The following is a 13,444-nucleotide window of genomic DNA, read 5'->3' as shown; positions in this document are numbered from 1 at the left end:
ACTAAGCAGGGCAATTACTGAAGATTGAGAATGGAAGGGTGAGGGGGCATGCAATTTGTCCTCTTCTTCCACAGCACCCCAATGGGAGACAATTAGACAAAGCAGCTCACAAAATGGGTCTGGTTGTTTCTCAGTGAATAAAGAGAAAGGCCATTTGCTCATTGTGACTGTGTTCAGCTCAGACACAATAACATCTGAATGGATGCTACTGAGAATGGAGACAAGGCAATCCCTCTACAGTACAGCTTCAGATTTCTAATTCTTGCATAATGTCAGCTGTTAAAAGAGTAAAAATGTAATAAATCTCATACACGTTGGATAAGTTTAGATTTTTATCGAACCACAAAATAGTCTAATACTGGTATTTACAAATACTCTCAAACAACTATAATACAGTTATTCTATTACATTATTTTGTATTATTTTGATCCGGCAGCCCAAATGAACCAGTTTCAAAATCAGTTCAAACATTAGCTAGCAATATTTGTCAAATTGCTACTCCTTATTTCTCTATTGAATGGAATTGCAAAGGAATTATGGTAAATGGTTATACATTGCCACCTAGTGTACAACTGTATGAATTACAATTAGACTCAAGGGGTAGTCAACACTTCTTTCTTCCAATGCATATTCTATAGCAGATCTGAGTCAATGATTGTGTCTGAAACAAAATGAAGATTTCTGGTAGAACACAGCCCTCTTTGATTATGTATATATTCACACAGCGATGAGTTTAAAGCCTTCAGGGGCTAACACCAACCCTCCTTTAAATGAGTCATTAGTCAGATTCAGGGATAGATAAGGTACATTGTTTGTCTTTATTACAAGTCAAGTCAAAAACAAAAAGAAGAAATATTTTTCCAGCCATTAAAGGTTGTTCCATTTAGGCTGTGTATGAAAGGGTAGAGGAGTAGTAATGAGAAGTCTTCATGTCTGAAGCATTGTGTCCATATAAGTGTCCATATCACAGCCCAATGGCAGAATGACCAGTGCCATCAGCTTGGGCCTGTGTAGAGACGTTTCCCCCAGCACTCTCCTCTCTCAGGGCCCTGGGTTGGCTCAGAGTCCTGGCCCTCCAGCAAAGATGAGCTCCAGAGCTGACTGGATGTCCCCGTCTGTGGCCTGCAGCGCCCGCAACATCAGCTCCTCATCCTGGATCCCCATGCCTCTCAGCTGCTGCAGCTGGGACTGCCAACGCCCCTATAAGACAGAAGAACAAAGCTAGCCTTAAACCTACTGGAAAACAGACCAAAACACACAGAGTCAGAGACATTGAAGCTCAGCCCGTCATTACTCCAGCTAGAGAGACCAAACTAAAGGCAGCGAGTGCCATTGCTCCAGGCATTATGATTAAGAGCACAGCTTCTATCCACAGTGTTGTCCTTTAAAGGTCGAGACCTGTGGATCTGGTCTGTCCTCACGGCTCATGTAGCACAGTGAGAGGAGAGAGTGAGAGGAGAGGAGGAGAGAGGGAAAGGAGAGAATGAGAGAGGTAGAGGAGAGATGGAAAGGAGAAGAGACTGACCTGCAGAGAGGACATGCTGGACATGCTGGAGGCCTGCAGAGCCTGCTGCAGCGCCTGGCTGAAAAGGTCATTGCTGACAGGAGTCCCTGCTGGCGTGGGAGGCACTCCAGATGAGGGGTCCTGCTGCAACACAGAACAAAGGGCACGCAGTTAGAAAGGCAAGTGTCTGCTCTGTGTCACTGGTAGAGGAGTGTGTGTGTGTTGAGGGAGGCTTATGGGCCATTCTTTACCTGAGCCCCTGCAGTGGGAGTAACAGCACTGCTCTCAGGAGTACTAGCCAGGGCCAGGGCAGTGGCCAGCTCACTCTGTGTTATGGGTCGAGGGCCTGTAGCTCCACTATGGCCAAGGGACACAGGACGCATTCCTGCTGGGCCCCCGGTTCGGTTGGATGGGCCTGCCTGATTGCCCTAGTTACACACATAGCAACGGTGTTAGCTATACTCCATCTATATTTACATTTTAAATCTCAATCCAGGTAGATTGACTCACCGATTGGAAATCTTCATCATCATCAGACATGCCCTCAAACATAAACCCTCCTGCAGACAAGACAAAACAAACGTCATACATGTCCCAGTCTTAGTGATGGTGAGTGACAGACCAATGTGGCCTTCACTGGTTCATGTTCAGTAGAGACTAAACATTTTGAAAAAGAGTGAAACAGGGAGGTGCTACCTGAACCTTGTCCAATAAGAACACAGATTTTTGTTTTCCTTTGCAAACCATTTTTCTACGGTCTGCCCTTTTGAACACGACCCTATAGTGTCCACCAGTGTGATACTCACCTGGCATGTCACTGTAGGAGCTGGAGGAGACGTTGCGGGAGGAGCCGGCACTGGACTGAGCAGGCATGCTGCCAGCCACTGAGTGGAGGACCAGGATGATGGCATTGACCAGGGCTGGGTGAGAACTGATCAACCTACAAGGCAAAAAAATGAAATACTTTTTTCTTATCCCTATGTCACAAATCCACAGTATAGTTACTAATTTACAACATGGTATGACAAAGTCATTCTACAGTATATGGAACAAAAAGACTTACACATCCAGCATGTTAGGGTCTGTGAATTGCACAAATAGATCTTTGTCTTGGAGCACTCCTGCAAGATTCAGAAGAATAGCATTGTAAGACTTAACCTCCTTAGTGACATGGTTAGGATGATGTTATGTCATAACGGGAAGGGATTATCAGTACTCGCCTAGCGCTACCGGGTCAGATCTCAGTCCTGGCGTGGCCACAATGATCTGATCTAGAGACTCCTTATTAGTCAGCATCTTAAACACCTGGGGAAGCAAATTAAGTTATATACAGTGGGGTCTGAAATTATTGACATCCTTGATAAAGATGAGTAATAATGACTGCATAAAATAAATAATTCAAATATTGAGCTATATTGTATGCAAAAAAAAAAGGGAAATTATATTGTTTAATACTAATACAATTGCCCAGATAAATATATGTTTATTTAACAAGTAACAATCATGAATAATGATGAGTGAGATTTACAGAGGGTCAAAGATCCTGCCCCCAAGACATGCTAACCTCCCCTGTTATTGGTAATGGTGAGAGGTTAGCATGTTTTGGAGGTATGATCTTTAACCCTATGTAACTTTCTCACTCATAATTATTCACGATTCATTCAGGATTATCCGTAATCATGGTAGCATCCACATTAATGTAGAAGTGTTTAGAAACATATTCTATTCTTATTTACAATAGAAAAGTGACTCCATAGTGACACAATACATTATTTATCATTCATTTCAATTGGGCACAAAATAATCTGATACACAACCAAAACAAACTGCAAATGCATCCAACACGTTTCTACAGTCACAAGCTTGATGTAGTCATTGCGAGCTAGGAATATGGAACCAAATACTACATCTTATTTATAATAATTTTGAGGGCGTCAATAATTTTGACCACTACCTTTTTGAGGAAAAAAAGCATTACTAATTAAACAAATTATCTTTCTCTGACCAATTATATAATAATATAACTTTTCCATTCTTTTGAGCATACAATATAGCTCAGTATTTGAATTATTTATACTGAACAAAAATATAAAACGCAACCTGCAACAATTTCAAAGAGTTACAGTTCATATAAGGAAATCACTCAATTGAAATAAACTCATTAGGCTCTAATCTATGGATTTCATATGACTGAGAATACAGATATGCATCTGTTGGTCACAGATACCTTTAAAAAAAAATAGGGTCTTGGCTCAGAAAACCAGTCAGTATCTGGTGTGACCACCATTTGCCTCACGCAGCGTGACACATCTCCTTCGAGTTGATCAGGCTGTTGATTGTGGCCTGTGGAATGTTGTCCCACTTCTGTTCAATGATTGTGTGAAGTTGCTGGATATTGGCGGGAACTGGAACACTGTCGTACACGTCGATCGAGAGTCTCCCAAACATGCACAATGGGTGACATGTCTGGTGAATATGCAAGGGGAGTATGCAGGCCATTCAACTGGGACATTTTCAGCTTCCAGGAATTGTATACAGATCCTTGCGACATGGGGCCGTGCATTATCATGCTGAAACATGAGGTGATGGCGGCGGATGAATGGCACGACAATGGGCCTCAGGATCTGGTCACGGTATCTCTGTGCATTCAAATTGCCATCGATAAAATGCAATTGTGTTTGTTGTCCATGGCTAATGCCTGCCCATACCATAACCCACCGCCACCATGGGGCACTCTGTTCACAACGTTGACATCAGCAAACCGCTCGCCCACATAATGCCATACACGTGCGGTTGTGAAGCCAGTTGGACGTACTGCCAAATTCTCTAAAACGCAGTTGGAAGTGGCTTATGGTAGAGAAATTAACATTACATTCTCTGGCAACAGCTCTGGTGGACATTCCTGCATCTGTGGGATTGTGTTGCGTGTCAAAACCGCACATTTTAGAGTGGCCTTTTATTGTCCCCAGCACAATATGCACCTGTGTAATGATCGTGCTGTTTAATCAGCTTCTTGATATGCCACACCTGTCAGGTGGACGGATTATCTTGGCAAAGGAGAAATGCTCACTAACAGGGATGTAAACAAATTTGTGCACAGAATTTGAGAGGAATAAGCTTTTTGTGCGTATGGAACATTTCTGGGATATTTTATTTCAGCTCTTGAAACATGGGACCAACACATGTTGTGTTTATATTTTTGTTCAGTGTATTTTATACATTCATTATTGCTCATCTTTATCAAGGTTGTCAATCATTTTGGACCCCACTGTAACTGATATAATATGATTTCTGATAAAGACATCCTTCTACATTTTCATTCTCAACACCATAACAATGTTATTACCGACTCTCTGTAGGTGGAGTTGGAGTGGAGGGCTGCCTGCAGCACACGGAACTCCCTGGCTGCAGTTGTCCTGTTCACTGGCTCTACAGACAAAGAGAGAAAGAGGGGAGATAAATTACTATGGTTCTTTATAAAAGTAACCTTATAAATGGAAATGTCTAGTGACATGGCACTTCTAAGAGGGTTAGAGTTAGTCGGCCAAAACCCACCTGGATTGATCTCTGGTTCGGGCCAGGTTCTTTTGAGGATGTGCAGGGTGGATCCAGGCTGGATCCCACAGGAGTCTAAAGTCAGGTCATCTTTCAACTTCCGACCACAGTGTACCAGCTCTGACATATGAAAGAAAAAACACTTTAGACACAAATCATAAATACAGTACAGAAGTTAGCTAAGTTTGTTGACATGTGAGAGTTGTTCACTTATGCAATGCAAACCTATGAGTTCGGGGTCCGGTAAGGAATCAGGGAGCTGTGCTGCAACGAGCTGTTTCAGAGTAGAAACTCGGTACCCGCCGGGAGACACGTCTCCAGGCATCGTCTCAGGGAAGTGGAAGGTGGATTTGGGCTGATCCACCAGCTTCAATGACAGGTGCCACTCCGACATCATGAGCTATTGCTAGACAGGAACAAGTTACAACGACAATCTACATTGGTAACATGGTGAAATCAGCACCACATTCACACATCTAAAGCTAGATCAAGTTTGGAAAAGTAGATGTCTAATCTTCTGATATGCACAGCTAACGACACAGCTTACGTTACCGTTATTAGCCTCTAAGCTAGCTAGCTATCGCTAACTAGCTGGCACTAACGTTAGGCATTAAAATGTTTAGCAATAAAGACCGTTTGGATGACTTTTTCAAAAATAACATTTGTATGTCAGCCACTAAAACACATTAAATCCACGAATGAAACATGAAACTCCTTGCAAAACTGTACTGCAGACTCACGATTTGCTTTGTTGACACTATCTGCTTCCGTGTTTAGTCACGTGGTCCACAATCACGCTGACCAAGGCGGAAGTAATGGAATATACATGATGGCAACAATGTATCATTTATTTGCTATCATGGTCCTCGCTGAAGCAAAATGTAACAACTGCAATGTAGATGTAGCAAATCTAACCAAATTACTATACCTTTTCTACAGCAATTTCAAGAGCCTCCACACCACTTGTTGCATATTTGGTCAGTTTTTGGGCCTCAGAGCCTACTTTCTAAACTTTCCAACTTTTCTGTGCCATTATCAAATTATTTTAACCCTCAAACTACCAACATATTTTACATGATTATAACCAGCTGGAGTCATTTTGCCCCCAAGATTAAACAAAAAACTGAACTTATTTAGGCTTTTATCAAAACATAATTTGACATGTTCCTTGTTGTTGTTGTAAGGCAATAACAATTAAATGTGATATTGAAAACAAAAATAACAATTTTTAAGGTAGTGGACTCTAAGGCCTTGTCAGGGGGTGCAACGTATCAGTAGTAAGACAGGATTCAGTTGCAAGATTGTGTTATTAAGTTAGGTGCAGAAGGGTTCATTATTTGGATCCAGCTTTATTTCTCACACAACTGAGTTCAACAGAGCCGGTCAGACATCCTTTGAAGGGATATTGTCTGTTTCTAATGTGTTCTTGGAGTATCAGAATGTAATAACAACAGAGAAGCAGTTGAGGAGAAAAGCAGGAAACCTTAATGTCTCAAAATACCCTGATTACTTTTCCTGCTGAATACATTGGCTCAGAATGTTATTTCCAACACAGCTATCCAGCCTTCATGTCTGGGACAGATAGTGATTATAGCAGTGTAAAACCAGCTCTCTTTGTTTTACATTTTTTACATTTTTAGTCATTTAGCAGATGCTCTTATCCAGAGCGACTTACAGTTAGTGAGTGCATACATTTTTCATACTGACATTTATTGCAAACTTCCAGTTCAACAATGGCATCTAGTTCATACAACACTATTGCCTATCAAGTTTGTTATTTTCATCAAAGCATATGACCCCTCATCGGACAAAAATGTGTAATCAAGGTATTACACTTATTATTATTACCCTTAGTTTATTCAAAATAATAAAGTTGAGTATGAAAAATGTGAGATGTACGAAATATTATAGAATATGAAAATTGACGAGCACCACAGTTGTTTTATATACTGTATGCTTGCCTTCAACATAAAGGGTTAACATTACCCAGCGGTGGGGGTCCGGGGGCAAACACTTTTCTCGTACGCGTGACATCATACTGGACAAAGCACCGTATAGGAGCGGTTTCTTAGAATCGAATGAATCCTCCTAAATGTAAGGTTGTTTAATACATGTAGCCGAACTATTCATTTCTCAAGTCAAAGGGGTTCAAGGGAACGCTATTAGCGCTTATTTTGTCAGGAAAACCCAAAGAGGGTATGCAAAACTCAACAGAATAAGATCATTCGTGATTTTGTGTAACAAATCACAGCCGCTGGATGGTTGGTGATTCATAAGTTGCGTTCTCCTAACATGGTAAGTTTTCACTTTTTATTTTGTTTACATTAGTCAAAGAAAAGTACATGAAACGTGGTGTAGTAACCAGGTAATTACGCGTAGTTTCTATTTTCTGTTGATTTTGAGAATGAGCCACGAAAATGTCGTTGTGTGGCAGATGTAAGCAACAGCTGGAGTGAATGAAGCAGAAACGCGCATGACTGGATACACTACTGCATCTTATTTGAACAAAAGACAATAGACTCGTTTAAGAAACTCATTAACAATAAATACACTGTTAAGTAACTTCGATTTAAGGCTCAGTAACTTAATGTCCCAATGGTGGTTTTTGTTTATCACATTTTACCAAAGCACTCAGCTAGCACTCAGCTAGATCTCTTCTTGAATTAAATGTAACCTTTCTTAGCCAAACCTTCATACCATAACCACTAACCACAAAACACAGCCTACATCGTTGTCACCATATTAGGTAACATCATAGTCAACATAGCTACTAGTAAACCTGCTTCAATCATGCAGTATAGTGTACAGTCAGCAAGGAGTTTAGCAGTTACACCGGCGTGCCCCGGTGTAACTCTTCCAAGTCAAGCTTACCTTGACTTGGAAGAGTTCCAGTTTTGGATAGCCATAGCCAGCTAGCTAACGTAAATAGCATTCCTCTCTGTTAGAGCTGGGTGTTTGAGTAGGCTAAATTAGCTAGCTGCATTGGTTAGCTAAGTAATTGAAAGTGAAGGTGAAAAAAATACTATGAAATATAGCTATCTCTCTCTCTTTCACTCCCTCTCTGATACTTCTCCTTAATTTTTGAAGAAATACATTTGTTAAAAACTGTTCAACTATTGTCTTTATCTCTCTCTTTAAGTCAACTACTCACCACATTTTATGCACTGCAGTGCTAGCTAATTTTTTTTATTTTTATAGTTGTATCTAAAAACAATAACTTTTTTAATGTTTCACATTTTTTATTTAGCATCCACTGCTCCAAACGTAATTATAGGTAGTAAAGCTTGATAATAACATGATTGTCTTGTTTTTAGACAAAAGACTGCCTACTGGGCACACACTGGTTGAATCAACGTTGTTTCCACGGAATTTCAATGAAATTGCATTGAACCAATGTGGAATAGATGTTGAATTGACATCTGTGCCCAGTAGGTGGTCTCATATTTATTGGAACCGCTGCGGTTGGAACTTGGAACACATAGCAGCATTACCCTGGCAACACAGAGATGGGAGGGAAAAAATGTTCAGGCCCAGGGCCACATAGGGCAAACAACCTGGGTGATTATAAAGTATGATAAGGTCTTCTAGAGCAGTGGTTCTTAAACTGTGGGGCACACCTTTTAATGAACTCAGTCCGGCTTTCAACTTACTCCTTAAAGTTGTAATAGTAGAAAACACAAGGTGCAATTTCGAAATTGAGTAGTGCATCAGCAGTTTTCCTCTGTCATGTCAGTCATTGCAGACCTTCGAGAGCTATTTATAATTTGTTAGAAATGTCCAGATAATAATAATATGCCATTTAGCAGACGCTTTTATCCAAAGTGACTTACAGTCGTGCGTGCATACATTTTTGTGTGTGGGTGGTCCCGGGGATCGAACCCACTACCTTGGCGTTACAAGCACCATGCTCTACCAGCTGAGCTACAGAGGACCACAATCTAAGCCAAGGAATGAAGCTGATGACCATAGCAGTGTTTATGTGACTCGGAACATTTGACAATGCACAAACCAGATCAACTAGCCCATGTCAGCTAGTGTTTTTAGCTAGGTTTTTTAGCCTATTGATTTTGTTATAGTGTTTGTCATTCAAATGTCATATGAACATACATAAGACATGGCAAAATGTGTAGAATTACAGGAAATTAGCTTTAAAACTGCTACATTGTCTTTGCGCCCCATGACAAAGTGTGTAGCATTGCAGGAAATTAGCTTTAAAATGGCAAAAAAAAGTTTAATGGTGTCAGCTGCAGTTTATGTTATGTTATTATTCTGAGCTCCATGCTGAATTGGAGGACTGGTCTGATGATGCCTGTCACATGACTGTCAGAGCAGAGCAGCTGGGCTTTCTTGGCAGGTACAGCATCCTGGAGGGATACAATAGTCTTTGATACTAAGCTGGCAACATGGCTAGAGAGGAAATTATAACCGAGGTTAGGGAAAGACAAGATAAATACTTCATACTTAAAATGGAGGGAAAAGCATTAGCAATATCAGACTTTTCCAGCAAACACCTTAAGTTTAGGTAATACCATTTGTGTACGTTATACCACAACCTATAAATCCACAACAAATGTAAATGGATCTGCTGAGCGAAGATAGAGTACAGATTTATTGTACTCATTATGCTGAAATAAGTCCCGCCTTAGCATGTCTCAGGCTGCAGGTGTGGTCAAATGAGTTTGATCTGACCTCTGACATTAAGCTGGCCAAAAGAAGCTGGGTAGTGCAGGGAGAGAGGGGATTTACCAGTCCTGGTGGAGGAAGTAGACCGGGGGAAGGGAAATAACGTTGAGTAATTCAATGAAAAACATGTGAATGCTTCCTGCTGTCCTGTCTGTCCACAAGGGACACATACAGCCTCGACAGAGAGTGGCTTTCACACTGCGTGCCAGTCATACTCAAGAATGTCTGAGTTCATAAGTTAAACTAAATTAAACAGGAACTTAACAATGTGTCAGGAAATCTGACTTATGACTATGAAGAGCTCTTAGGTATGTCATCTGTTTATGTTGTAATGTTTTCTATGCATGCCATGAGGGTATGTTATGACACATACGAGTGTACAGCCTTGCTATGAATAACTTGAAGCCAGTGAGGAGGACCAATATTTCTAGATAGTGAGCTCCCTAGTCCCTAGTCCTAGCGTGCTAAATTAATTATGGGCAGGCTGTCTGCTGCTGCTTGCTGGACAGCTGTCCAGACAAGAGAGAGACAGACGGATAGACTGACAGACAGCCAGGGTCCAGGGAACAGTCCTATTATGGAAGAAGCTTTGTGTGGAAGTTACCATTCTGCCCACATCCTTTCTTTCTGCTGAGCTCATCTGGAGACTTCATGGAAAGGATTTCATCATAGGGTTTCATCTAAGCCAAGGAATGAAGCTGATGACCATAGCAGTGTTTATGTGACTCGGAACATTTGACAATGCACAAACCTGGATAGTTGGAAACGGTTTGTAATTTATTTATTACAAACGCATTTTGCTTGCGATGCTCTCTAACCGTAAAAAGTAGGCTATGTTTATGTTGGTTATGATTGAGTATTTGGTGGGGATTTATTTTGTTCTATCTCTGTAACATTGTTAATAGCAGTACAAACCGAAGTGAGTATCAGAGGCTTCTACTTTTTGTCTTTGTGAACTGACCCATCTGGTCACCATAGCTAAAGACTGCATTAACCACACCTCTTAGTGTACCCACTCCCTTTTGTTCTGTCTGCTTATGTTGTAGCCTGCCTACCCACAAGCCACCTGATACCATGCCGTCATATTGACCCCAGTTGGCATTACCCATTATAGTCCTTATTCTCCTCTCACAGCCTCTCTCTCTCTCTCTGGGGGTCGTCAGCAGGGTAAGCTAGCTGTGTCAGGATTCAGGAAGGGAGGGGGAGAGAACAGAGGCAGGAGAGGACATGAGTGTTGAGAGAGAATACAGTACAGGATATATGCCAAAGGGAAATGAGGAGTACAATAACAGGGCGGAAACAGATCTCTGTTTTCCTGGCACAATATGTAATATGATAACTATACACATAATTAGATTATATGTACACAGTATCCTTTTAATCATAATCCACATCATCCACTCTTTTAGATCTGTGCTATTATAGTATACTGGATAGTTTTAGTATTTTAATGTAATATTGCATGTACTTCCAGGGGCTTTAAAGGAGCATTTCACTAGTTGGTCAGTGTCCACCCCTCCCGTCTATATACAGTATCCCCAAAACGTTTATATTCACATGATTGTTGTGGCCCTGCTGTCATTTTATAGTGTTTATTTTTATTTTCCTTACCTCATTTTATGAGGGTCATTGGCAGTGTACACACACACACACAATCCAGGGTTTCCGTTATGAAAATGTGGCGCCGGACATTTGACCTGCAGCATTTAAATTTACCTGACATTTGAGAAAAGTACCTGACCCATATGCATGGTGCGTAACCTGATTAGGGCGTCCACCCACGGTGCTCAGAATGACAAAAATCACATTTAGATTACGGTAATTAATCTTAACAGAACATGCAAGTCGAGGATGCAATATCGTGTGTCCTTATAACGCACACTTTGAATATGTTAGAATAACTGTCCACATTTACTTTTCCTCAGCAAACAACACGAGTAGCGAACTGCAAAATCACTAGCCTATGCATAGACCGCACATGAGTTTCAAGTTTGGGGAAGCACATTTTCACCATAAAAATGCACCTTTATAAAAAGCATTCCATGCAGACTTATGTAAGATAGCTTACTATTCGTAATATGATGAGTAGATTGGATAGTCATAATTTAGGCTAATAATATAACTCAAATCACTGTTTGCAAAAAAGACCGCTCAATCATGGCTGAGCGTGTATAGCGTAGATGCCTGGGCTATAGGCTATTTATTCTTTCTTTGCACGGGAAAAACCCATTTTATGCATTTCTTCTACTTTTTGTCTTTGTGAACTGACCCATCTGGTCACCATAGCTAAAGACTGCATTAACCACACCTCTTAGTGTACCCACTCCCTTTTGTTCTGTATATGACTGGAGACATTAGCAGAATATTTTTTAATACGACAAATTACAGGGTAGCCTTCTCTGCTGACACTGACAAACAGATCAATAAAAGCGACGTTGTCCATATAATAATATGCCATTTAGCAGACGCTTTTATCCAAAGCGACTTACAGTCATGCGTGCATACATTTTTGTGTATGGGTGGTCCCGGGAATCGAACCCACTACCTTGGCGTTACAAGCGCCGTGCTCTACCAGTTGAGCTACAGAGGACCACCATATAATGGGCCTATAAGAAGGGGATACACAAATAGAATATGACGTCCATCTAAACTGGAGGAGGAAATTATTGTCCAAAAACTAATTGTTAAGTAGCACTGACCCAACAATGACAAAGAGTGAATATGCGCAGTGCGCCCTCACCGGTGATATGGCCAATGCTCTCCGCTGATGCCAACAAGATAGGCTATAGGCCTACTGTTGTTTGTTCAATGAAGTTGATAATTTGGATAACGAAAAGACAGATTTGAGTCATTTCATTTTCTTCTCTTTAGAGCAATAGCCATTTGCTTTCCAAACTATGTTTTCCCGCGATTGAATTTGGAAATATTGCGATATGCCTGGCTGGGCATCTCAACGTTTCACGGACAGTCGCAACTCAACAATCATTTATTAGTTATTTGCCGCGCAAGCTGCCCAAACAGTGCGCTGCCTTTCCTCCCGACTGTAGGCAATGCGATTTAAAACAATCCACAACTTATTTACGGCTAGGGGACGCTAATGATCTTCTGTGGCGAAATCATGCTTATATAATTAGCCTATATAATTTTGGCAATTCAATTTACTTAGGGAAAGCTTCCCCTAGCCTTATGGACGCGCTGCCTATGAGCCTATGTCAATCTACTATCCCCCATAGTAGAAAAGTTTACCTATTATATTGGTCAGCTTGTCGAGAAAGAAATAGCCCAAACAGACTCTGGGACAGTTGTCAGACGATAGATCCAAAATTCATACAACCAGTAGGCTATGCCTAGGCCACATGGGCTCCCGAGTGGCGCAGTGGTCTAAGGCACTGCATCTCAGTGCTAGAGGCGTCACTGCATACCCTGGTTTGATTCCAGGCTGTATCACAACCGGCCGTGATTGGGAGTCCCATAGGGCAGCGCACAATTGGCCCAGCGTCGTCCGGATTTGGCCGGTGTAGGCCGTCATTGTAAATAAGAATGTGTTGTTAACTGACTTGCCTAGTTAAATAAAGGTAAAATAAAAAAAAAACGTTAAAAAGCAATGATTCTGATGCAGTAGATCAGAATGTTTATAAACAGGGGTGCACATAACTGGTACGCAGGTACGCAAGCGCGACAAAAAAGGAATGCGCAATGCCA

The 13,444-nt window shown here is 41.2% G+C and overlaps 2 protein-coding genes across 4 annotated transcripts in view; one reads left to right on the top strand and one right to left on the bottom strand.

Moving 5' to 3' along the window:
* Positions 1–795: 795 nt before the first annotated feature.
* On the bottom strand, positions 796–5,876 carry LOC121583268 (ubiquitin-like protein 7). Of its 2 annotated transcripts, none has more exons than XM_041899449.2 (11): positions 5,800–5,876; positions 5,285–5,465; positions 5,060–5,179; positions 4,851–4,933; positions 2,725–2,809; positions 2,568–2,625; positions 2,311–2,444; positions 2,015–2,064; positions 1,756–1,932; positions 1,526–1,648; positions 796–1,200 (listed from the first exon to the last, which is right to left on the bottom strand). In XM_041899449.2, exons 2-11 carry the CDS (start codon positions 5,454–5,456, stop codon positions 1,060–1,062), a joined length of 1,143 nt encoding a protein of 380 aa, XP_041755383.1. In that variant the 5' UTR covers positions 5,457–5,465; positions 5,800–5,876; the 3' UTR covers positions 796–1,059. The 2 variants fall into 2 exon arrangements, with proteins under 2 accessions (XP_041755383.1, XP_041755384.1); XM_041899450.2 differs by having other exon boundaries at positions 1,526–1,645.
* Positions 5,877–7,093: 1,217 nt separating this feature from the next.
* The window catches only part of LOC121582287 (CD276 antigen), a 69,512-nt gene continuing 63,161 nt past the window's right edge, over positions 7,094–13,444 (top strand). The window contains exon 1 of one of the 2 annotated variants that reach the window (XM_041897993.1): positions 7,094–7,354. The gene's annotated coding sequence lies outside the window, so the exon portion shown is untranslated. Of the gene's footprint in view, positions 7,355–10,283; positions 10,511–13,444 lie in introns of those variants that run through there. The other variant, XM_041897994.2, reaches the window with a different exon arrangement.

This window comes from Coregonus clupeaformis, chromosome 15 (genome assembly GCF_020615455.1).
Source record: "Coregonus clupeaformis isolate EN_2021a chromosome 15, ASM2061545v1, whole genome shotgun sequence".
Lineage (NCBI taxonomy): Eukaryota > Metazoa > Chordata > Actinopteri > Salmoniformes > Salmonidae > Coregonus > Coregonus clupeaformis.
The sequence above is the reverse complement of the archived record's forward strand: the minus strand, read 5'-3'. Positions and strand labels throughout refer to the sequence as shown.